At 32.0% G+C, this 26,711-nt stretch overlaps 2 protein-coding genes across 2 annotated transcripts; one reads left to right on the forward strand and one right to left on the reverse strand.

Annotated features, from left to right (window-relative positions):
• Window positions 1-7,060: 7,060 nt before the first annotated feature.
• Window positions 7,061-8,194, reverse strand: LOC130670410 (cyclin-T-like). The gene has a single exon (XM_057473812.1). The coding sequence runs from the start codon at window positions 8,192-8,194 to the stop codon at window positions 7,061-7,063; it is 1,134 nt and encodes a 377-aa protein (XP_057329795.1).
• Window positions 8,195-14,644: 6,450 nt separating this feature from the next.
• Window positions 14,645-15,778, forward strand: LOC130670411 (cyclin-T-like). The gene has a single exon (XM_057473813.1). The coding sequence runs from the start codon at window positions 14,645-14,647 to the stop codon at window positions 15,776-15,778; it is 1,134 nt and encodes a 377-aa protein (XP_057329796.1).
• Window positions 15,779-26,711: the final 10,933 nt, after the last annotated feature.

The following is a 26,711-nucleotide window of genomic DNA, read 5'->3' on the forward strand; positions in this document are numbered from 1 at the left end:
TAGGTTTTGGAGGCAAAAAAATTTTGTGTATCCCTGAAAGACACCTAACAAAAAAGTCGAGGTCCCCCAGCTTAAAAAATCCGATATAATATAATGCCTAACAAGAATATGAAATCTGTTGTAGCTTAAAATAAAAAAAAACACTTGAGAATACAAAATAATAATGCTCGCTGTACGTATCATTTGAGTTTTTTTTCAAATTTGTTAAGTAATTTCTTTACAAACAATGACAAACTTTTTTTAAAAAAGTTCTTAACAGAACAAGGTATTTTTCCGATTCAGTAAATTTGCAATCTTTTGATACCTATATTGTAAGAACGTTCTTTTTTTAAATTTGATGACATTGTTTATAACAAAATGAAAAATGAGAATTGATAAAAAAGAGAAATTCAGTAGTTGGAGACGAAAAAAAAAAAAAAAAAGATCAGAATGTATCCGTGGGGATACGCACGGACTTACTCCTTTGGAGAAAGACACTACGTCTTTTGCCCACTTTCATTCTCTAGCAATTCCTGAAGATATCTGAAGTCGAATTTTTTCTAAGTCCCGCAGCAAGAAATTTTTATAAGTTCTTGTATTGAAAATTATAAAACAAAAATTAAAAAAAAATGACCAAAATTCCTATATACCATTCGATTCAGAATTTCGCGAGATGAATTTCTGTCGTATAAAAGAAAGTATTTTTTTGTTTTTTTTGTTGATAAATTTCGAAAAATTTCAAAACGCGTTTTTTTATGAAAAAAAATTTTTTTTATCTGTCATTACTCGTAATTGTTTGGGTAATGGTTCAAACAAAATTATCCATTTGGTCATTTTATTTATTTTTTATTTTTTCTATTTTTTATTTAACAAAAAGTGATTTTTACTTTTTTAAAATTTACTATTCGAAAAAATTGTATCAGAAAATTTTTTTCCAAAGTCTACATTTCCCGGGAAAAAATGATCAGACCTGACCATGCCTGTTCATGTATGATCAGGCCTGAAATTAGACATGATCAGGCCTGATCATACCTGTCCATGCCTGTTCATGTCTGAAGCGTTGAGTACACTCAGGCCTGATCAAATAAATAAAATTATTATAATTTTTCAATCTAAACTTAGAGAATTTTACGGTATTTTTTGGTTATAATTTATAGAAAAATTACTAAGGTTAGGGGCCCAGTTTCTGACTTTTTTAGAGTGCTGGTTGGGGTTATATTATAACAATTAATGTAAAATTCAATTTAAGGCCATGCTTCGAGGGTGCCCCCCACTTTTTTCCAAAAAAATGTGGCGCCGCCTGGTGGCCGCCAGCCGCTCTAAAAAAAGTACTAGAGCTGCAAAACTTTAAAATTAAATTAATAGTATTTTACACACCTAGGGAAGTAAAGTAAGAAATGTCTCAGATCACATGTAATTGTTGGCCGAGGCGAAGCCGAGGTCAACAAACATGTGATCTGAGGCTTTCTTATTTACTTCCCGAGGAGTGTATACTATTTTTCTCCTCGACGGAGGCGGAAAGCGGCAACTTCGTTTTGCACAGCGGGACGAAAGTTGACGCTTTCCGCCCGGAGGTGAGAAAAATTATTTAAAGTAATAAAATGCAACATATGTTAATTTTTAAATGCATGAAAAAATTTATATATTTTTTTAAAATCATTAGCTAATACTACAAAAATCTAAAACCCGAGATTGAAAAATAATATATTCATTGACCTTGACCTGTCAATATCACATTTATTTTCTATAAGTAAGTAAAAAAAAATTATAATATTTATCAAAAAAAGGGCTTCGTACAAGCAATTTTATAAACTCGTAGAATATTAAAAAAATTACTTACAGTAATTATAAATACCCAGTCGAGCGTAGTTTCTTTAATAAATTTCAACACAATATTCGCCATTTAGTAACTTTTTATTTTGACAGATGTAAACATCAGGTCTGTATAATTTTTTGGGTGCACGCGAAGGTGCTTGAATATAGTAGCGGGAAAAAATAAATTTAATAAATTTATTCCTTTCAATCAGAGCAATAATAGAGTTCTATATATCATTACTTTATTTAATTTTATTAATAAATAAAAATTTTTTTGATTCAAAGTATTAAATTAAAAAAAAGGTATATATATGTAATCGAATGTGATTACACCTGACTAATTGTCAGACCAGTGACCATACACTGTAAAATATTACGGTGTAAAAATTAGACCCGGAGGACTTTACACGGTCGTGTAGTGTAAAATATCGGTGTAAAACTTCTCTCGGTGTAAATTTTCCATCCGTGTAATCATAACCCGGTGTAATCTACTTCTTTTACACCGTTCCATGTTACTCGGTGTATTTTTGTTGAGTGATCATATACATTTATTTCAATTATACATATACATATATACATAGGGGAGGGGGGGGGGGGCAAAATGGGTCCCCTAAAATTTTGAAGATGAAAAGTATTTGGGTGGGGAGAGGGGCGAAATAAGCCACTGAGCCAAAAAGGGCCACTGAGGCAAAATGCCCCCCCCCCCCATAATTTTGAAGATGAAATGCGTTTGGGTGGGGGGCGGGGCAAAAAGGACCACTGAGGTAAAATGGGCCACTGAGGCAAAATGGGCCCTACAAAATTTTGAAGACGAAATGTGTTTGGGTGGGGGGATGGGCAAAAATGGACATTGAGGCAAAAAGGGCTATTGAGGCAAAATGGGCTATTGAGGCAAAATGGTCCCCCAAAAATTTTAGCATGAAAAGTTTTGGGGGAAGGGGGGTAAAATGTGCTGACGGGCTTTAAAAACTGCATGCGCAGTTTATTTGAAACATGATATGTTATGGCGCGAAACATAAAACAAGCGAGAAACATACATTGAGTTTTGTTGGGGGCCCGTTTTACCCAACTTTTCAGGATTTTTTAATTTTGATAGACACAGCAAATTAACACCGAAAACTCAGCCGAAGAAAAAAAAGTGAAATAAGCTGAAAAACTCACATTATCAAAACTTTCTGAGGGGGGCCCATTTGCCCCACATTTTACGATTTTTTATTTTTAATAGACAGAACAAATTAAGGTCAAATACTTGGCAATGGAGTAAAAAAAAGTAAAACAAGTAAAAAAAAACTGAGGATTTGAAAATTTTTTTCTTAAGGGGCCCATTTTGCCCCTCCTCTTCCCCTATATATATAATTCAAAGTCTTCCGGCCCATTTTACCCCCCGCCCCTAAAATTTTCATGCCAAAAATTTTTGGGGGACCACTTTGCCTCAGTGACCCATTTTGCCCCTCCCCACGCCCCGAATACTTCTCATGTTAATAATTTTTTGGGGACCAGTTTGCCTCAGTGGCTCATTTTACCTCAGTGTTCCATTTTGCCCCTACCCACGCTCCAAACACTTATCATGTTAATAATTTTTGGGGGACCATTGAGCCTCAGTGACTCATTTTTCCCCTCCCCACGCCCCGAATACTTCTCATGTTAATAATTTTTTGGGGACCAGTTTGCCTCAGTGGCTCATTTTAACTCAGTGTTCCATTTTGCCCCAACCCACGCTCCGAACACTTTTCATGTTAATAATTTTCGGGGGACCATTTAGCCTCAGTGACCCATTTTTCCCCTCTCCACACTTCAAACACTTTTCATGTTAATAATTTTTGGGGGACCATAGAGCCTCAGCGACTCATTTTTCCCCTCCCCGAGCCCCGAATACTTCTCATGTTAATAATTTTTTGGGGACCAATTTGCCTCTCTGGCCCACTTTACCTCAGTATCCCATTTTGCCCCTCCCCACGCTCTAAACACTTTTCGTGTTAATAATTTTTGGGGGACCATTTTGCCTCAATGTCTCATTTTGCCCCGCCCCCCACCCAAACGCATTTCATCTTCAAAATTATGGGGGGGGGGGGGCATTTTGCCTCAGTGGCCCATTTTACCTCAGTGGTCCTTTTTGCCTCAATGTCCCATTTTGCCCCGCCCCCCACCCAAACGCATTTCATCTTCAAAATTATGGGGGGGGGGCATTTTGCCTCAGTGGCCCTTTTTGGCTCAGTGGCTTATTTCGCCCCTCTCCCCACCCAAATACTTTTCATCTTCAAAATTTTAGGGGACCCATTTTGCCCCCCCCCCTCCCCTATGTATATATGTATATGTATAATTGAAATAAATGTATATGATCACTCAACAAAAATACACCGAGTAACATGGAACGGTGTAAAAGAAGTAGATTACACCGGGTTATGATTACACGGATGGAAAATTTACACCGAGAGAAGTTTTACACCGATATTTTACACTACACGACCGTGTAAAGTCCTCCGGGTCTAATTTTTACACCGTAATATTTTACAGTGTATGGTCACTGGTCTGACAATTAGTCAGGTGTAATCACATTCGATTACATATATATACCTTTTTTTTTAATTTAATACTTTGAATCAAAAAAATTTTTATTTATTAATAAAATTAAATAAAGTAATGATATATAGAACTCTATTATTGCTCTGATTGAAAGGAATTAATTTATTAAATTTATTTTTTCCCGCTACTATATTCAAGCACCTTCGCGTGCACCCAAAAAATTATACAGACCTGATGTTTACATCTGTCAAAATAAAAAGTTACTAAATGGCGAATATTGTGTTGAAATTTATTAAAGAAACTACGCTCGACTGGGTATTTATAATTACTGTAAGTAATTTTTTTAATATTCTACGAGTTTATAAAATTGCTTGTACGAAGCCCTTTTTTTGATAAATATTATAATTTTTTTTTACTTACTTATAGAAAATAAATGTGATATTGACAGGTCAAGGTCAATGAATATATTATTTTTCAATCTCGGGTTTTAGATTTTTGTAGTATTAGCTAATGATTTTAAAAAAATATATAAATTTTTTCATGCATTTAAAAATTAACATATGTTGCATTTTATTACTTTAAATAATTTTAATTTAATTTTAAAGTTTTGCAGCTCTAGTACTTTTTTTAGAGCGGCTGGCGGCCACCAGGCGGCGCCACATTTTTTGGAAAAAAGTGGGGGGCACCCTCGAAGCATGGCCTTAATGAGAAAAACAATTATTCTATCGACTAGTTTATGATTTGTCTATCTATCCTCCTAACCTAAACTGTTTAGACTCCACTTAAAAATCGCTTCCTCAGCCGCTTATCCCTGGTTAAAACAGAGAATTAAGAAGGATTAAAAAGAATTAATTTTTAATATTTTTAATCCGTTTTAATACTGCCAATCCTCTCTTAAATGGCCACGTTACATGGCTTAATCCTTTTTAATTCTCTTTTTTAACCAGGGATGGCTAAAATATTTGTTTTTATTTAGTTGACATTTGCTGTTTTTTAAATTGCCATTAATTAGGCTCAGAATAAATTACATTAAATTAAGAAAAAATTGATTTTCTTTTTAAAGTTATAGTTTTTTGACCCGTTGAGGACACACGGAGAGAAAAAAATAGTAATTATTACTATGTTACATAGTAACCAGACTCATTTTTTGTAAAATGGTAAATAATGCTATGTAGAATAGGACTCATTACCATTTTTCTGGTAATGATTACTATGTTACATTGAAACAGCTGAAATGGTAAAAATCGCTATCTAGCATGGGAATCAGGGCTATGTAGAATGGTACTCAGTCCCATGCTGGAATAGCTGTCGTTACAGTTTAATAAGTGAGACAAGAAAGTAAACATGCGCGGACGTTTGCGCAGTAACCTATGTGTATGTGTTACATGTATATGTGCGAAGTATATTATTAAATATTTTAATTTATTTAATTATTATTTATCTGTTATCAAAAAATGATATTTCATTTTGAGCAATATCTTAATTATTTCAATAGATTAATTCAATTTCTACATATATCTATTTATAGTAACCTGAGTTATTTGTTTTGTCATAACCTTATTTACTAAAAATGAAATAAATAAAACATCGCAAACGTTACTAGGTAACATTGTAGCCATATCTATTTACATAGTTCTCTTGTCAATGTAGAATAGTAATCACTTCTATGCTAGCATAGCCACCGCATAGCCTATGTAGAAAGGGGGGGATTACTCTGCCCGGTGACTCTCGACGTTAAAAAATCCTCGTTTATATGTAACATAGTAATGGTTACCATTCTACATAGGAATTATAACTATTTTTTTCTCTCCACGCACATGGGGTCCAATGAACTCCAGACAAATATTGAAGCATTTTTAAATCTAAAAAGACCCCGCTGGACCCCGTGTGTCCTCAACGGGTTAAGTAAGTAAGAAAAAAGTTACAAAGGTCAGAAACTAGGCCAGGGTCAATAACTGGCTCTTTTACCTTATATTTGTTAAGCAAATTATTAGATAATTACTTTTTTTTTCAACTTAAAAAAAAATTTTATGACACTAAAATTAGCCGAGGTCTAATAATTTTTGGATTTTTTTTTTAAACATTACATTTAAAAAAATTACACTTATGGTTTTTTTAAACTTTATACATGTGCATATTTTTATTGTTTTATTTTTTTTTTATTTTTCTAATTAAATTGTTGAAAAAAAAATTAGAACATTTTTAATTATCTGCTAATTTCAGGATCGTATTTTTTTTTTTAAATTTTTTATCCGGAGTAATTTTTATTTTTTTAAATTAGAAAGTTATATTTTGAATTTAATTTTTTGTTGTTATTCTGTGTTTTTAGAAGATTTTGGAATGATTTGAAATTTTGGAAATTAATTATTAGTCTTAAAATTAAATTACTTATATAAAATAATTACCTATATTAAAATAAAATTTATTGATAAATCAAAAAGAGTGAGGAATTCGTTTTTTCAATATTTTATTTTTTAAAAATTAAGATTGAGCCTATGGTACATTATCAGTAATTTTAATTACATTATCATTTCATTATTTACAAAAAATATATTAAAATTATTAAATAAAACGTAAATTTTTAAAATATAATCATGATTCATTTATACAATTAAAACTTATACTTAATATTTAATTTATAAAAATAATAAAAACTAAAATAATATTTTATAGTAATAAATTACCGTGTCATGAAAAATTATTCACAAAAAATTACAATTATTATTAAAAACTCTTATTAAAACTATTCTAGCTTACGTTTTTTAGAAGAACAAAAAATGCTGCCCATATCATGACAACTCTCACGCTTACGGATGTAGTTATCTAGGACTTCGACTGTTATTTCCTGATTCTTTGCAGTTGCTGGTGCAAATTGACAGGTACTTCCAACCGAATTATCTTGTACTTCTCCAGCAGCTTGAGGTGAAGATGTCGACGACCCATCTGAATCCGCACATTTTTTCTTCATCAGTCTATCACGATACTCCTGATAGCTGATTTTCTGCCGAGTACTTGATTGCTTCAATTCAGTTTTAGTGGAAACACTTTCTTGATCCGATGAACTGGGGCTTGTCACTATCCGATTCATTGAGTTAATTCGGACAGGTGGATTTTTAAATAAACACATCACGCGTTTCTGTATTTTCGGTGACAGTTTATTTAAGACTTCTTTAAACTCCCTGTCCATCTTTATCAGCAGATCGAAGGTCACCTTTGTATCGAGCAGCCAAAACCAAAGATTCCCATCTATGACTTCGGGAATCTTCCACCGCGACGATTGGATGGTGAAATAAATACAATACGACGCCACAACTGCCGGTTTGTACTTCAGGCACATTGATGTCATCTGTAACGTGTAGTTCGCCATCTGCAGAAAAATCTTGCATAGTTGTTTGCAAGCTTTTATTTCTCTGCAGAATTCCGTGATGTAATGATGAGGGTGATTAACTCCCATCTTAAATCCCAGTGTTGCTAGAAGAATACGCTCATTTACTATGAGTGCTTTGACATTCTCCTGGAACTCGGCAGTCGTAGTGTCCAGTTGTTGATCCCTGGTTTTCTTCAAACAGATATGAAGAGCACTTATTACCTCCTTCGATCTTTGTGGCTCTTCTTCAACCTTTGCCGCCACAAAAATTGCCGCCGTTGCAACTTCATACCGATGAAACTTGGCCAATGAATGGTGAATGAAAAATCTGCGCATGTACACTATGGCAGTATGTACACAAACTTCTGATAATTTAAGCCGCTTGCCTAAATCATTTATTAAGTAAGCGGCTTGTTGTTTATAGTCTAATTCCTTCTCCGCGCTGATACCATCCTTGAAGCTTGGAGAGTTCTTCAGCTCTTCTTTGTTCAAATACCACTTTTGCGCCATTTTTATACAAAATTTTTCAGGATCTATCGAACTTCACTGTAAACTTTCGTACTTTATACTGAAACAGCTTACGCACTTTGAAATAACACAATTTTGTTTTTCCGTAAATTTTAATATATTCTCAGACGAACTGTCGGGTATGGAGTTCGAGAATAAAGTGAAAAAATATTGACAAGACTCTGATATTTATAGGATTTTATAACAAAGCAGTTTAAGATTTTGTCCCAGTGAAATTGTCACAACAATGGATATGGGGGTAATTAGAAAGTAATAGTTTGGGGCTGAAGAAATGTACCTGAGGTAGAGAAGGTCATTATACTAATGACTCAAAATGTTATGGTCATTAGGGTTTGAATATTCAGGTGTGAACGTAATTAATTTTTCTGTGAACGACTCAAGACCTGATGGCAAATAATTAAGTTCGTAATTGAATATTTATGTGGAAGTCTCAAATAATGAATTTAAAATTTTCTGAAAATTAAAGTACACGGAAATAAATTAACTGTGTACATTAAGAGCCGACAAATAATATAATGATAAAATCATTAGTAAATATTATCATTCTAAATACAGTAAATAAAAATGTAGTAATTCTTTAACTTGTAAATAACTATAGAATAAATATTTCAATTTATTGTTTATACAGGAAAAATTAATATTTGAGTTCCCCGCATGAAAAAGCTATATATTGTTAAAAATATATATGGTGAATATGTGATAAATATATGGCGGCAAAAATATATATATTCACGAATATATGTTTTTTACATATATTGGAGTATATATTTTTAATAATATATTTCTTTTTATATAATGTTTTATATTTCTCTATATATATAATCTCATATAATTCTCAATATATTTTTGTCATACATGGATGGTATGTATGTAATTTATAAAGTACAATATAATAAAATTTACCTATATTTTGACTCATATAATTAGTGATATATTGTCTGTATATAATTGATCGTATATGGAAGAACTTATATGTTTAAATCTATGGTTTATGGTATATTTTTCCAATAGATAAAAAATTATTTTTTTCTCGATATATTAAAAATTATAGTCTTTATACACCTATATTTTTTTAAAGCTGCCTAATAGCATAGAAATGGAAATTGCAAACTGAAATGCATGGTTTTTGCTATGTAACATACCATAGTACGGAAAATATGTATAGTACTATATATTTTGCAATATACTGGAAAACTTATATAAAAAATATACATCATACTGTATATTAACAAAGATACTACTTTCAATACAATATATCAATATATAATAATAAAATATACCAAGATATATATGCTAAACATACATGAAAAAAGTTATAATATATTATCATATATTAATATGGCAAAAATATAAATATTATTTTACATATTGTGCAATATATCACATTGTAATATTCATATATTTTTTCAGATATGAAGTTTTTGCATGCGGGATGCGTGAAATTTTTTTTTATATAAAATAAATATGAACTAAACAAAATGTTTAAATAATGTAAATTTTTGGTTAAAGGTGGCATAAATCAACATTGTCAATATATTATTAAGAATGAATTTACAAATTATGTTTTGAGAGCTAGGGGTACCAAAAGGTTCCGTCGTACTGTCTGAGCAAAACCTGCATGAAATTATTGCAAATTTCAAGTCTGAGGTGATGGTATAAGTGCCGATTGGGCCCATCCTAGGGGCTTACCCCATCTGGCGTCACGTGAGCGACTCCTTTCAGCAAGATCGAGTCTCCTCTTGTCCAGCTGCTCCGTCTATTCTGCACCCGGGCTGTCACCCAACGTTGTTAAGATTTTTCCCTGTCGTATGATGTTTTAAGACCCGAGACGCTTCTATGCCAACATTCTCTTCTATGATCAACATAGAATATCCCGGTTTTATCGAGGTCCTTCATCGGCTTAAGTATCGTCTAATTTAGGTACCAGAGTTTTTCCGTAATCTTGCAAAAATTCCATTATTTCACAACATTTTCGTTTTTATTAAATAAATTACATAATTTTCTGTGATCCTATTATTTATTCCTTTAGAGTCAGAGGATCTCGAAACGTCTCCGTTTGAGACTAGTGGGGAGAGCGCGAATCGTAGAGTCCCGTGAGCATGTATGAGTGACATGTGAGAGTATTAGTGAGCCTGTGAGTACCCTTCCACTCGTTTGAAACTCGCGCTGCGTTCATCGACAGAGCCGTAGTTAGTATTGTTGACGTGAGGAAATAGTCTCCAAAAGTAAGGTTAGAAAAATTAAAAAAATTTTATACATTGCTATGTAATTGCAATATTACATAACTATATTTATAATGAATCCAAATATTGTTCTTACTTTGAATTTAAGTCCTTTGATATTTATTATTTGATAAATTAAAAATAAAACATAAAATAATTGTTACTTCCCGCTTAGGTGAAATTCTTCGCCTTATAATACGGCCCTGTCACATTTGCTTCGCGCTCTTCCTAATTCTATCGGGCTCCGCCAGACCGAAGAGTGGGGTTTTAAGGTCAGACTCTAAAGGGTCAACTAAACAGGCAGTGTTTGAGAAAATAAGATTCTCGAGACTTGTGTTTTTCCCCGAGATCTTACAATTTATTATCTTGGAAAATTCTAAAGTTATTTAAGTAGTTTTCTAGCTATAGATTATACTTAATTCGGTTCTATAGTTCGTCTGGCGCCTATAGTATAATTCAGTTCAAAGTCGTTGCTAACATAGAGCCAACTATTTAGTTCAATGAATAAAAATGAATTTAAGTAAAACTTTTGTTCAGCACCCCTGTGTTTGACTAAACGTTTCCGCGTAATTCTTCATTACGATAACCAAGCAAAACATTGTATCAGCATTGCCTGCAGGGTATTTTGGATTATAATTTATTTACAATTAAATTTAGATAACTTTCATACCTTATTGACCTGGTTCTATTGTGCGCTAAATTGACATAAGTTCTATTAAGGGTATGTTTGCATGTTTAGGTTTCCACTATATAAAAATGGTGTATTACCGTACGAAGGACGGTGTGGCTCAATAAGTTATAGATCAAATTGAACGGAATATAGTATAGGGCCGGATAGCTCAACTGGTAGAGCACTCGGCGCGTTACCGAATTGGTCTGGGTTCGATTCCCAGTTCAGGCTATCTATATTTTTCTCAATTTATCTATAAATTGTCTTATTGAGAAGGTTATTTGCATGTTTGCATGTTTAGGTTTCCACTATATAAAAATGGTGTATTACCGTACGAAGGACGGTGTGGCTCAATAAGTTATAGATCAAATTGAACGGAATATAGTATAGGGCCGGATAGCTCAACTGGTAGAGCACTCGGCGCGTTACCGAATTGGTCTGGGTTCGATTCCCAGTTCGGGCTATCTATATTTTTCTCAATTTATCTATAAATTGTCTTATTGAGAGGTTTGCATGTTTAGGTTTCCACTATATTTAAATGGTTTTATTATAGTGGAAACCTAAACATGCAAACATACCCTTAATAGAACTTATGTCAATTTAGCGCACAATAGAACCAGGTCAATAAGGTATGAAAGTTATCTAAATTTAATTGTAAATAAATTATAATCCAAAATACCCTGCAGGCAATGCTGATACAATGTTTTGCTTGGTTATCGTAATGAAGAATTACGCGGAAACGTTTAGTCAAACACAGGGGTGCTGAACAAAAGTTTTACTTAAATTCATTTTTATTCATTGAACTAAATAGTTGGCTCTATGTTAGCAACGACTTTGAACTGAATTATACTATAGGCGCCAGACGAACTATAGAACCGAATTAAGTATAATCTATAGCTAGAAAACTACTTAAATAACTTTAGAATTTTCCAAGATAATAAATTGTAAGATCTCGGGGAAAAACACAAGTCTCGAGAATCTTATTTTCTCAAACACTGCCTGTTTAGTTGACCCTTTAGAGTCTGACCTTAAAACCCCACTCTTCGGTCTGGTGGAGCCCGATAGAATTAGGAAGAGCGCGAAGCAAATGTGACAGGGCCGTATTATAAGGCGAAGAATTTCACCTAAGCGGGAAGTAACAATTATTTTATGTTTTATTTTTAATTTATCAAATAATAAATATCAAAGGACTTAAATTCAAAGTAAGAACAATATTTGGATTCATTATAAATATAGTTATGTAATATTGCAATTACATAGCAATGTATAAAATTTTTTTAATTTTTCTAACCTTACTTTTGGAGACTATTTCCTCACGTCAACAATACTAACTACGGCTCTGTCGATGAACGCAGCGCGAGTTTCAAACGAGTGGAAGGGTACTCACAGGCTCACTAATACTCTCACATGTCACTCATACATGCTCACGGGACTCTACGATTCGCGCTCTCCCCACTAGTCTCAAACGGAGACGTTTCGAGATCCTCTGACTCTAAAGGAATAAATAATAGGATCACAGAAAATTATGTAATTTATTTAATAAAAACGAAAATGTTGTGAAATAATGGAATTTTTGCAAGATTACGGAAAAACTCTGGTACCTAAATTAGACGATACTTAAGCCGATGAAGGACCTCGATAAAACCGGGATATTCTATGTTGATCATAGAAGAGAATGTTGGCATAGAAGCGTCTCGGGTCTTAAAACATCATACGACAGGGAAAAATCTTAACAACGTTGGGTGACAGCCCGGGTGCAGAATAGACGGAGCAGCTGGACAAGAGGAGACTCGATCTTGCTGAAAGGAGTCGCTCACGTGACGCCAGATGGGGTAAGCCCCTAGGATGGGCCCAATCGGCACTTATACCATCACCTCAGACTTGAAATTTGCAATAATTTCATGCAGGTTTTGCTCAGACAGTACGACGGAACCTTTTGGTACCCCTAGCTCTCAAAACATAATTTGTAAATTCATTCTTAATAATATATTGACAATGTTGATTTATGCCACCTTTAACCAAAAATTTACATTATTTAAACATTTTGTTTAGTTCATATTTATTTTATATAAAAAAAAATTTCACGCATCCCGCATGCAAAAACTTCATATCTGAAAAAATATATGAATATTACAATGTGATATATTGCACAATATGTAAAATAATATTTATATTTTTGCCATATTAATATATGATAATATATTATAACTTTTTTCATGTATGTTTAGCATATATATCTTGGTATATTTTATTATTATATATTGATATATTGTATTGAAAGTAGTATCTTTGTTAATATACAGTATGATGTATATTTTTTATATAAGTTTTCCAGTATATTGCAAAATATATAGTACTATACATATTTTCCGTACTATGGTATGTTACATAGCAAAAACCATGCATTTCAGTTTGCAATTTCCATTTCTATGCTATTAGGCAGCTTTAAAAAAATATAGGTGTATAAAGACTATAATTTTTAATATATCGAGAAAAAAATAATTTTTTATCTATTGGAAAAATATACCATAAACCATAGATTTAAACATATAAGTTCTTCCATATACGATCAATTATATACAGACAATATATCACTAATTATATGAGTCAAAATATAGGTAAATTTTATTATATTGTACTTTATAAATTACATACATACCATCCATGTATGACAAAAATATATTGAGAATTATATGAGATTATATATATAGAGAAATATAAAACATTATATAAAAAGAAATATATTATTAAAAATATATACTCCAATATATGTAAAAAACATATATTCGTGAATATATATATTTTTGCCGCCATATATTTATCACATATTCACCATATATATTTTTAACAATATATAGCTTTTTCATGCGGGGAACTCAAATATTAATTTTTCCTGTATAAACAATAAATTGAAATATTTATTCTATAGTTATTTACAAGTTAAAGAATTACTACATTTTTATTTACTGTATTTAGAATGATAATATTTACTAATGATTTTATCATTATATTATTTGTCGGCTCTTAATGTACACAGTTAATTTATTTCCGTGTAATTTAATTTTCAGAAAATTTTAAATTCATTATTTGAGACTTCCACATAAATATTCAATTACGTACTTAAATATTCGCCATCAGGTCTTGAGTTGTTCACAGAAAAATTAATTACGTTCACACCTGAATATTCAAACCCTAATGACCATAATATTTTGAGTCATTAGTCTAATGACCTTTTCTACCTCAGGTAAATTTCTTCAGCCCCAAACTATTAGTTTCTAATTACCCCCATATCCATTGTTGTGACAATTGCACTAGGACAAAATCTTAAACTGCTTTGTTATAAAATCCTATAAATATCAGAGTCTTGTCAATATTTTTTCACTTTATTCTCGAACTCCATACCCGACAGTTCGTCTGAGAATATATTAAAATTTACGGAAAAAACAAAATTGTGTTATTTCAAAGTGCGTAAGCTGTTTCAGTATAAAGTACGAAAGTTTACAGTGAAGTTCGATAGATCCTGAAAAATTTTGTATAAAAATGGCGCAAAAGTGGTATTTGAACAAAGAAGAGCTGAAGAACTCTCCAAGCTTCAAGGATGGTATCAGCGCGGAGAAGGAATTAGACTATAAACAACAAGCCGCTTACTTAATAAATGATTTAGGCAAGCGGCTTAAATTATCAGAAGTTTGTGTACATACTGCCATAGTGTACATGCGCAGATTTTTCATTCACCATTCATTGGCCAAGTTTCATCGGTATGAAGTTGCAACGGCGGCAATTTTTGTGGCGGCAAAGGTTGAAGAAGAGCCACAAAGATCGAAGGAGGTAATAAGTGCTCTTCATATCTGTTTGAAGAAAACCAGGGATCAACAACTGGACACTACGACTGCCGAGTTCCAGGAGAATGTCAAAGCACTCATAGTAAATGAGCGTATTCTTCTAGCAACACTGGGATTTAAGATGGGAGTTAATCACCCTCATCATTACATCACGGAATTCTGCAGAGAAATAAAAGCTTGCAAACAACTATGCAAGATTTTTCTGCAGATGGCGAACTACACGTTACAGATGACATCAATGTGCCTGAAGTACAAACCGGCAGTTGTGGCGTCGTATTGTATTTATTTCACCATCCAATCGTCGCGGTGGAAGATTCCCGAAGTCATAGATGGGAATCTTTGGTTTTGGCTGCTCGATACAAAGGTGACCTTCGATCTGCTGATAAAGATGGACAGGGAGTTTAAAGAAGTCTTAAATAAACTGTCACCGAAAATACAGAAACGCGTGATGTGTTTATTTAAAAATCCACCTGTCCGAATTAACTCAATGAATCGGATAGTGACAAGCCCCAGTTCATCGGATCAAGAAAGTGTTTCCACTAAAACTGAATTGAAGCAATCAAGTACTCGGCAGAAAATCAGCTATCAGGAGTATCGTGATAGACTGATGAAGAAAAAATGTGCGGATTCAGATGGGTCGTCGACATCTTCACCTCAAGCTGCTGGAGAAGTACAAGATAATTCGGTTGGAAGTACCTGTCAATTTGCACCAGCAACTGCAAAGAATCAGGAAATAACAGTCGAAGTCCTAGATAACTACATCCGTAAGCGTGAGAGTTGTCATGATATGGGCAGCATTTTTTGTTCTTCTAAAAAACGTAAGCTAGAATAGTTTTAATAAGAGTTTTTAATAATAATTGTAATTTTTTGTGAATAATTTTTCATGACACGGTAATTTATTACTATAAAATATTATTTTAGTTTTTATTATTTTTATAAATTAAATATTAAGTATAAGTTTTAATTGTATAAATGAATCATGATTATATTTTAAAAATTTACGTTTTATTTAATAATTTTAATATATTTTTTGTAAATAATGAAATGATAATGTAATTAAAATTACTGATAATGTACCATAGGCTCAATCTTAATTTTTAAAAAATAAAATATTGAAAAAACGAATTCCTCACTCTTTTTGATTTATCAATAAATTTTATTTTAATATAGGTAATTATTTTATATAAGTAATTTAATTTTAAGACTAATAATTAATTTCCAAAATTTCAAATCATTCCAAAATCTTCTAAAAACACAGAATAACAACAAAAAATTTAATTCACAATATAACTTTCTAATTTATAAAAATAAAAATTACTCCGGATAAAAAATTAAAAAAAAAAATACGATCCTGAAATTAGCAGATAATTACAAATGTTCTAATTTTTTTTTCAACAATTTAATTAGAAAAATAAAAAAAAAATAAAACAATAAAAATATGCACATGTATAAAGTTTAAAAAAACCATAGGTGTAATTTTTTTAAATGCAATGTTTAAAAAAAAAATCCAAAAATTATTAGACCTCGGCTAATTTTAGTGTCATAAAATTTTTTTTAAGTTGAAAAAAAAAGTAATTATCTAATATTTGCTTAAAAAATATAAGGTAAAAGAGCCAGTTATTGACCCTGGCCTAGTTTCTGACCTTTGTAACTTTTTTCTTACTTACTTAACCCGTTAAGGACACACGGGGTCCAGCGGGGTCTTTTTAGATTTAAAAATGCTTCAATATTTGTCTGGAGTTCATTGGACCCCATGTGTTCTCAACGGGTTAAAAAACTATAACTTCAAAAAGAAAATCAATTTTTTCTTACTTTATTGCAATTTATTCTGAGCCTAATTTATGGCAATTTTAAAAACATAGCAAATATCAACTAAATAAGAACAAATATTTTAGCCATAAGCGGCTGAGGAAGCGATTTTTAAGTGGAGTCTTAACAGTTTAGGTTAGGAGGATAGATAGACAAATCATAAACTAGTCGATAGAATAATTGTTTTTCTTATTAAACTAAATTTTACATTAATTGTTATAATATAACTCTAACCAGCACTCTAAAAAAGTCAGAAACTGGGCCCCTAACCTTAGTAATGTTTCTATAAATTATAACTAAAAAATACCGTAAAATTCTCTAAGTTTAGATTGAAAAATTATAATAATTTTATTTATGATACTGAAGTTAGCAGACGTCTAATAATTCTTTGTTTTTTTTTAGGCGATAAACCATAACAAAAAAATATTTTAAAAAATTGCACCTGTATTTTTTAAAATTTTCTAAATGTGCATATTTTGATTTTATTTTTTTACAATTGATTTATTGAAAAATAACAATTCAATAGTTATTGGCGTAACTAGTAAGGTAAGTGATTCATAATGTGTCAGCGCGATGCGTTTAGCACGAGTCGCAGGTGCGCAGGCACGAGCGAAGCGAGTGCATACTGCGCACCGGAGACGAGTGCTAAACACATCGCGGGTGACGGATTATGACTTACCCTACATGTTGCGCTCATAGTTTTATTCAACTCATGCGCGCTATTCATGTTTTATTAATCGCCTAAAAAGCAAAGTCTTAATAGCTATTTAGTGACATGGTGAAAAAAAAACATTCGGCATCACAACCTTGGCTACTCAATGGGTAACAACAGGGAATTGTAATTACCCCATATTCAGTAAGAGCTTGAAAGATAGTTACGTTTATTTTCATTACGTCACAAAGGCCGGGATAGTAGACATCTTTATTGCGTTTTGACAAATAATTTTTCACAGTCGGTAAACGGCCATTTTGAGTTCGCAATTTAGGCATGATAAAACGTGAATAGCGCGCATGAGTTGAATAAAAATTTTTAAATGCCTGCTAACTTCAGGATCATATTTTATTTTACTATTCCTGAATGTAAATTTATTATACTAACCCTAGCGGTATTGACGTCACCGTAAGAACGTGGTGAAAACACGGAGTTTCTACGGTGTTTACTCCCTTACAGTGTTTCCACAGTGTATCGACGGAGTTACGACGGTGTTTTGATGGTAGAAGGGCGACGTTTCTTGTGCAGTTACGAGACAAGGTTTCTCTTGTGTTTTCTTCGAGTTCACCCAGAGTTTTCATTGTGTTTTTTTGGGCTTTCGTCAGTGTTTTGCCGGTGTTTTCTAGGAGTTTCTCCGGAGTTTTGTTAGAGTTTTCGCGGAGTTTCGTTGGGGTATCGTCGAAGTTTTAGCGGCTTTAACACGGAGTTTTGATGGAGTTTTTGCGGAGTTTTAAGGGTTTACTGTCGACATATTCTTGGAATTTTTTGATAGATTCGCGGCTTTCCAACGGTATTAAGTATATGATGTAGTGTATACTAGAATTTGATTATAAAGTAAATGACATTTTGTTTCAAAGTAAATGATATTTTGTTTTATAACAGTGGGCCCTGGCTACTTTGTGTCCAGTAGCCACGAACCACAGTTAATAAATATTTCCCGAATTTATTTAATTTAATTATTAATTATTTTAATTATAAATTTAGATCGACTGTTACTGGTTCTGGAATCGGGAAACTTGATGTATCTCAGAAGTAGGTCTGCTCGTCCTGACCGGACACGCGGCTGAAATAGACTTATAACTATAGGACTCTGGTGATAATTAAGTTATATGCTCGATAAAAGTTTAACTGACTAGTTTATTTAACCAAATCCCCATAAACATATACAGTTTTCCCCTTTTTACTTAAACTATAATAATTTTATATGTATTTACAAGTGGTCCGAGGGAATTTATCAACTCGAGACGCGTGTGTTTCTTTATAATGAGCGGGAATAAAATAATAAAGTAATTAACCGCGTTGAAGAGAAAGAAAATTATAATCTATATCGATATACTTGTAAGGCCCTAGGGGTATAAGCATGGTGAATTTGCCCCCGAAAGGTATCGGCTTGATACTGCGGGGATTTTTAGGTACTAATAAGATATTAAGATCCTGAGAGTTTCAGCTTTTGAAACCAATCGGTCTTCGAGAAAAAGCCAAATATGTAAAAATCAGATAAAATGAATATTCTCAGAGACTATTTTATCGATTGACTTATACTCGGGATATGTTTTGGGGGTCGATAGTAGCTCCTCGGAAAAAAATTGGGAGCTTGATCGGTCGACAACAACCTCGAAAAAAATGACTTTTTAGTTTTAATTTCGACTTTTCACGATGTTACGGTTCTGGTACAATTATGAAATAATTTTTTTTGGATTCCTCATCCAATTTCCTATAGACTTAAGTGCTTTTAAAATTTTTAAAAAAGGTATGCCATATAGAAAAAAAAATAAAAACCACTTTTTAATTAATTATGTAGTTTTTTTTTGCAGTAATATTAAAATTATTTTCAAATTGTCGCTTTTAGTCATTGAATATGGTATGTTATCGACTCAGTCGTCTTATGTGCAAAAAGATCCGCCCGACCGACGCACCCACTGGCGTATTTGGTCGTATATACAACAGCTGACAAAAGTGTTGTTTATGATCTGAATCTGAGAGATTGTCTGTTCACATTTTATTTATTAAGCTAATAAAATGACTCCAAATAAAACAATCAATGATAAGTGTTGCATTTGCTCAAAAATAGTAAAGAAAGTTCCGGGAACTCCTAAAACTTTATTAACGGAACGAGACATTGATGAGTTTTCTGCAGTATGTGATGGTGAATTTTTTACTGGTGATATTGTTTGTGGTAAATGTCGTGTAGAGATGTATAAAAAAAGAAAAGTTGAACCGGTGGTTTTTGATGCTGACGATGGATCTGAATCTATCGTTAGTGGAATGTTAGAACGAACGGAGTCTAGTCTGTCACACATGACATTGTCTCAGTCAAGTTCAGATGATCCTTCTTTTAGAGTCAACATTACTCCTACCGATTGTACAGAGTACGTTGAGATTCGTATGAAAAGAACTATTTCAACTCATCGATACTGTTGTCATTGCGGTAATACTAGTGACTTAATTATTATTCCTCAAAAAGCCCGAATGCAGTCATTCATTAAGCGACGAGTCTTCATACCAGATGGAAATCGATGCTGTCGAATTCATTTAATAAACAAACGATTCTATGATGAATCTCTAAGTTTGATCAGAGTTTATTCTACAGACGTTCAAAAAAATGGCTGGCAGCGAAAAAAATTGCCGTTTCAAACAATTTCATCTGAAACTCTCGAAGACTTTCCAGAAATGACAGAAAATGATCTGCGTATTTTTTTCACTGGTTCCTATCAATTGATACAGGCTGTTTCCTATTTAGCAGAAATGCTTGATGAAACAGGTAATCTCACTATTCAATATGTGAAAGAACAGTCAAATATACTCAAAATTCAAGTTCAATCCAGACACATTAATAGAAAGGTTTATAGATGTTTTATTGAGTATAAAAAAAATGCTATTGGTCCAAAAAGCGTATTGAGGCATAGTTGTGAGTGTGCAAATGGTCTGAGAACAATTGGATGTTGCTCTCATGTTGCTGCTGTTGATTACTATTTATCACACGGGAGATATTTAACAAAGATTTTAAGGCCTGCTGAAATACTTAGCAAATTATTTGATAGAGACAGTATTTCACCTGTGATTGAAGAGGATAGTGATGAAGACTGATAAAATATGATTATACATTTTTTTCCTCAAGTATATCTTTCATTTGTTGTTATGTATTTATAATTTACAAACTAAAATCTATTTTCTGTTTTATATGTGTATAATGTTTATAATATTTTAGTTGATATTATATGATATGACAAAATTTAACTGCTGATGCAGAGATTATTTTTGCAAATAACATTCAAGAACATATACAAACTAGAAAAATAATGATTCACACTTTAAACATGTAAATAAAGTAAATATTTGCTTCAAAAGTGGTTTTGATTTTTTTTTCTATATGGCGTACCTTTTTTAAAAATTTTAAAATCACTTAAGTCTATAGGAAATTGGATGAGGAATCCAAAAAAAATTATTTCATAATTGTACCAGAACCGTAACATCGTGAAAAGTCGAAATTAAAACTAAAAAGTCATTTTTTTCGAGGTTGTTGTCGACCGATCAAGCTCCCAATTTTTTTCCGAGGAGCTACTATCGACCCCCAAAACATATCCCGAGTATAAGTCAATCGATAAAATAGTCTCTGAGAATATTCATTTTATCTGATTTTTACATATTTGGCTTTTTCTCGAAGACCGATTGGTTTCAAAAGCTGAAACTCTCAGGATCTTAATATCTTATTAGTACCTAAAAATCCCCGCAGTATCAAGCCGATACCTTTCGGGGGCAAATTCACCATGCTTATACCCCTTAGGGCCTTTTTTTTTATTCTCTTAGTAAATCCTATATCAACCATAAAAAAAATTGGGTAACTTCCAAAAAAATTTTTTCAAATTTTAAATTTTAAAAAAGTAGAAATCGCTTTTTGTTAAATAAACATAAGAAAAAATGAAAAATAAATAGAATGACTTAATTGATAATTTTGTTTGAACCATAACCCAAACAATTACGGGTAATGACAGATAGAAAAAAAGTTGGTTTTAATAAAGAAGCGTTTTGAAATTTTTCGAAATTTATCGACAATTAAAAAAAAAAAAAAAATTTTTTTGATACGACAGAAATTTATCTCGCGAAATTCGGAATTGAATTTTCCTTTTACAATTTTCAGTATGAGGACTTGAAAAAATTTCTTACTGCGGGACTTCGAAAAAATTCGACTTCGGATATCTTTGGGAATTGTTAGACAGAGAAAGTGGGCATAAGACGAAGTGTCTTCCTGTAAGGGATTACGACCGTGCATATCCCCGCGGACAAATTGCAATCTTTTTTTTTTTTGTTTTTAAAAAATTAATTAACAAATTAAAAAAAATCGTTCGTACAATATAGGTATAAAAAGACTTTTTTAAAAAAAGTTTTCGTCATTATTTATAATAAATTAGTTAACAAATTTGTAAAAAAGTTCTCTACACGATGAGTTATTTTTCCGATTCAGAAAATTTGCAATCTTTTGATACCTACATTGTAGAAACGTTGTTTTTTTAAGTTTTGATGACATTGTTTATAACAAAATGAGAAATGAGAATTGATGAAATAGTATATTACATACCTAGGCCAGTAAAATAAGAAAAGTCTCAGAGCACATGTAATTGTTGGCCGAGGCGAAGCCGAGGCTGACAAACATGTGGTCTGAGGCTTTCTTTTTTACTGGCCAAGGTGCGTATACTATTTTTCTGCTCGACGAAGCCGGAAAGTCGCAACTTCGTTTGGGGCAGCGGCCCGAAAGTTGCCACTTTCCGGCCGGAGGGCAGAAAAAGAGAATTTCAGTCGTTGGACACGAAAAAAAAAAAAAAAAAAAGATCACAATCTGTCCGTGGGGATACGCACGGACTTAATCCTTTAGAGAAAGACAATACGCACTGTTAGAAGTATTTATTTGAGCCAAAAAAATATTTATTAATAGTTAATAAATGGTTTATTAAATGAGATTTATTTGGGCCAAATAAGCCATATCTTAATAGTTAATAAATGGCTTATTTGAATAGAAAGAAATGACACATGACGTAAATTAAGTAAGGTTATGACAAATAATTTATAGGACTGTTTAATTTTATTTTTTTAAAGAAAATAATACACACAATTAATGTTAATTGAAGATAAAAATTATTATACAAAAAATATAAAAAAAATGAAATATTATAATAAATTTTTACTAACAATCACACTCATTCCATTCAAGATTATAACCTTAACTTCATGTGTCATTTCTTTCTATTCAAATAAGCCATTTATTAACTATTAAGAAATGGCTTATTTGGCTCAAATAAATCTCATTTAATAAACCATTTATTAACTATTAATATATCTTATTTGGCTCAAATAAATACTTCTAACAGTGCGTCTTTTGACCACTTTCTCTCTCTAGCAATTCCCGAAGATATCCGAAGTCGAATTTTTTCTAAGTTCCACGGCAAGAAATTTTTATAAGTTCTTGCACTGAAAATTATAAAACAAAAATTTCAAAAAAACGACCAAAATTTCTATATACCATTCGATTCAGAATTTCGCGAGATGAATTTCTGTCGTATCAGAAAAAAGCATATAGATTTTTTTTTAATTGTTGATACGTTTCAAAAACTTTTCAAGTCGTGTTTTTTTATAAAAAAAAAAATTTTTTTAACTGTACTGACCGGTAATTGTTTGGGTAATGGTTCAAAGAAAGTTATCTATTAGCTCATTTTATTTATTTTTCATTTTTTCTATTTTTTTTTTAACAAAAAGTGATTTTCACTTTTTTTAAATTTAAAATTCGAAAAATTTTTTTTGGAAGTTACCAATTTTTTTTATGGTTGATATATTATTTACTAAGGGAATAAAAAAACAATTTGTAAATCGATATGCTGCCGAGTTACACTCTTTTGTTTATCCGGGCGCGGACAAAATGACGCGCTTTTTCGTTTTTCGCGCTTTAATAATTTTTATCACAGCAACTATTCGTCGTAGAGACTTCGTTCAGAATTCATTTTGTTCGTTATTAAATCACAAAAACAATGATACTAGATTGTCTCGATAATTTCTCAATAGTTTATGAAATATTTCATTTTACATCTAATTTTTGTATAAAAAAAAAATGATCACCCTCCAAATTTATGTCAACATTTTTTCTTATTTTTTTCTAGTATTTTGAAAAAAAAAAAATATTTATATCCGTTTACGAAATGCACTATTTGTTTATAAAAAATAGTCGTGCAGGGTTTTCTGTAGATAACTTTTTTTTCATTATTAATATTAATTAAAATTTCAAAACGTTCCAAATTTTTCTACCTCAGCATTCCTTTAAGCTGAATGTACCATATTTTATTTTCTTATGAAATCCAAAAGAAAAAAGAGTAAAAAGTAGTTTGAAAACAAATCAATAATGTCAAATATTATAAAATTCAAAGAGTTCTAAGAAATTGAGAATTAATTATATCGACTCATGTACGGTTGTATGAATTTTTCTGGTGACATATATTAAAATATGATATTACTAATAGCACCATCTAGCGGGACTACTCTCTTAAAATGAACCAGTGAAATTCCACTGATTCAACCAGTGAAGTTCACTTGTTTAACCAGTGACTAAAAGTTCACTGGTTGAATCAGTGAACGTCGCGCTCACTGGTTTCAACCAGTGAACTAAAAATATGTAAGCGCGCGGGTACAGCAGCATTCTGTACATGAGTATATTTAAGTGTTTTATTATGTCAATAAATAAGTAATATTTATTGATTATCTTCATGTAATATTTTAACTAACTTTCATATAACAATAATAATTATATGACACAATTATTACAGAGTTTAAAAATAAATAACTTTGGAGTAATTTCAATAGCTTGAAGCTAACCTCAAAAATGAATGACACAATTTTAAAATTAAACAATATAAAAAGCCCATTGAAAATGGAAACAAATTAAATTTTTATAAATCCTAATAAATATTATTTATTTTATTACAAAATAATTTTTAATTAAATATAATTGTTATTAAGACTCTTTTTGTTTGACTTCACTTTGTTTATAAATAAACGTTTATAATAAAATAAAATTAATCTAACCTATTGTGTTTATATTTATGTAGTACACCGGCGTATCACTGGTTCAACCAGTGAGTTTCACTGGTTGAACCAGTAAGCCAAGCGATCATCTTAGTCCACTGGTTGAATCAGTGAATTTCACTGGTTGAACCAGTGACCGCTCGATTCACTGGTTGAACCAGTGGATTTCACTGGTGAATCAGTGGATTTCACTGGAAAATCAGTGAAATTTCACTGGTTCATTTTAAGAGAGTACATTTCATGGAGTTGAATGATTCAATGGTATGAGTGGCAGTATTATTCAGACAGTTTTGTTCATGAGTTTAAATCAGTGAGGTTTTCTTCAAGAGTAGGCCTCAAGAGTTTTTGAATTGTATATAGTGTGAACAGCGTAGATGCTAGGTATAGTATTCATGAATAGAGCGGTGTCTTCGAAGCTGTGGTCAGTTCACTCATATAGTTAAATATTTAAGTTTGTGGATTTTAGGATCAGAGCCCAGGTAGTTTTCTAGCTATACATTATACTCAATTCGGTTCTATAGTTCGTCTGGCGCCTACAGTATAATTCAGTTCAAAGTCGTTGCTAACATAGAGCCAACTATTTAGTTCAATGAATAAAAATGAATTTAAGTAAAACTTTTGTTCAGCACCCCTGTGTTTGACTAAACGTTTCCGCGCAATTCTTCATTACGATAACCAAGCAAAACATTGTATCAGCATTGCCTGCAGGGTATTTTGGATTATAATTTATTTACAATTAAATTTAGATAACTTTCATACCTTTTTGACCTGGTTCTATTGTGCGCTAAATTGACATAAGTTCTATTAAGGGTAGATCAGTATACTTGAGTTCATTAGGTTATGTGCTTATATTTATTAGTTGATTTTAACACGAAAAATGTGTTAAATTTACACATATGTTCTGTTAAAAGAACAGATTTTATGTGCTCAATTTTTTTTAACATAAAATTTGTGTTAAGGATCAACAGAAACGCAATGTGTTGAATTGACACAAAAATTTGTGTAGACCGTTTGCAACAGACGATTTGTGTTGAAGTTAACACAATATTTCTAACTGTGTAAAATATATGGTTTTAAAATAAATTATTTCACATTTAATTATTACCTACACCATTAGAACCTCCAAGACTGAATGATTTATTTACGTTTTATTTGGTAAAACAATAGTAGAAAAAAGATTCAAGCTTTAGTTTAAATTAACTATCGTAATATGATTGTTTACCCTTTTGTTATACTATTTTGAAAATTAACTAAGAAGTTTTTAAAATTTCGCGCCATTATTTACAATCGATATATCGATAGTTTCACCCTGTAAAATCAGACGATCGATTGTCATTTAAAATGAAAATCAATAGTCGACTATCGATATTTTTCTTACTATCGCCTATCCCTAAATGTCACCACTTTACGACTGTCGCGACAAATTTGTTGCCAGGATTAGTGTTTCGTCTACGGTGCACCTGCTTGCTATAGGCACCCTCGCAGATTTGAATCACGGTGGAAACACCATGGAAGTGTAAACACCGTGGATCCACTGTGGTAACACGGTGGGTTTGTTCCATTTCACCACCGGGTATACACAGTGTTTCCACTGTGATTACGCAGTGTATCCACCGTAATTCCACGGTAGCTTTGTGCTATTTCACCACCGTGGTTTCACGCTGTATCCACCGCGTAATCACAGTGACAACTCCGTGTATACACGGTGGTAAAGCCACCATGGAATCATGGTGGATACACCGAGTAATCACAGTGGTAAAATGGAACAAACCCACCGTGTTTCCACCGTAATTCAAATCTGCGAGGGCACTACCGCGCAAAATTTTAATGTGACAAATAAATACCATGTAATATGAACAAAAAAACTTTTTTTACTAGATATTCATTGGGACAAAACTCTGTACTAACAGAAGGCATTCACAGAATTTAAACATCTCGTCACTCAAAGAAATTTGTAAAGAAACACAAATACTTAAATAACTTTAGAATTTTCCAAGATAATAAATTGTAAGATCTCGGGGAAAAACACAAGTCTCGAGAATCTTATTTTCTCAAACACTGCCTGTTTAGTTGTCCCTTTAGAGTCTGACCTTGAAACCCCACTCTTCGGTCTGGCGGAGCCCGATAGAATTAGGAAGAGCGCGAAGCAAATGTGACAGGGCCGTATTATAAGAGGAAG

Source organism: Microplitis mediator, chromosome 6, assembly GCF_029852145.1.
Source record: "Microplitis mediator isolate UGA2020A chromosome 6, iyMicMedi2.1, whole genome shotgun sequence".
Lineage (NCBI taxonomy): Eukaryota > Metazoa > Arthropoda > Insecta > Hymenoptera > Braconidae > Microplitis > Microplitis mediator.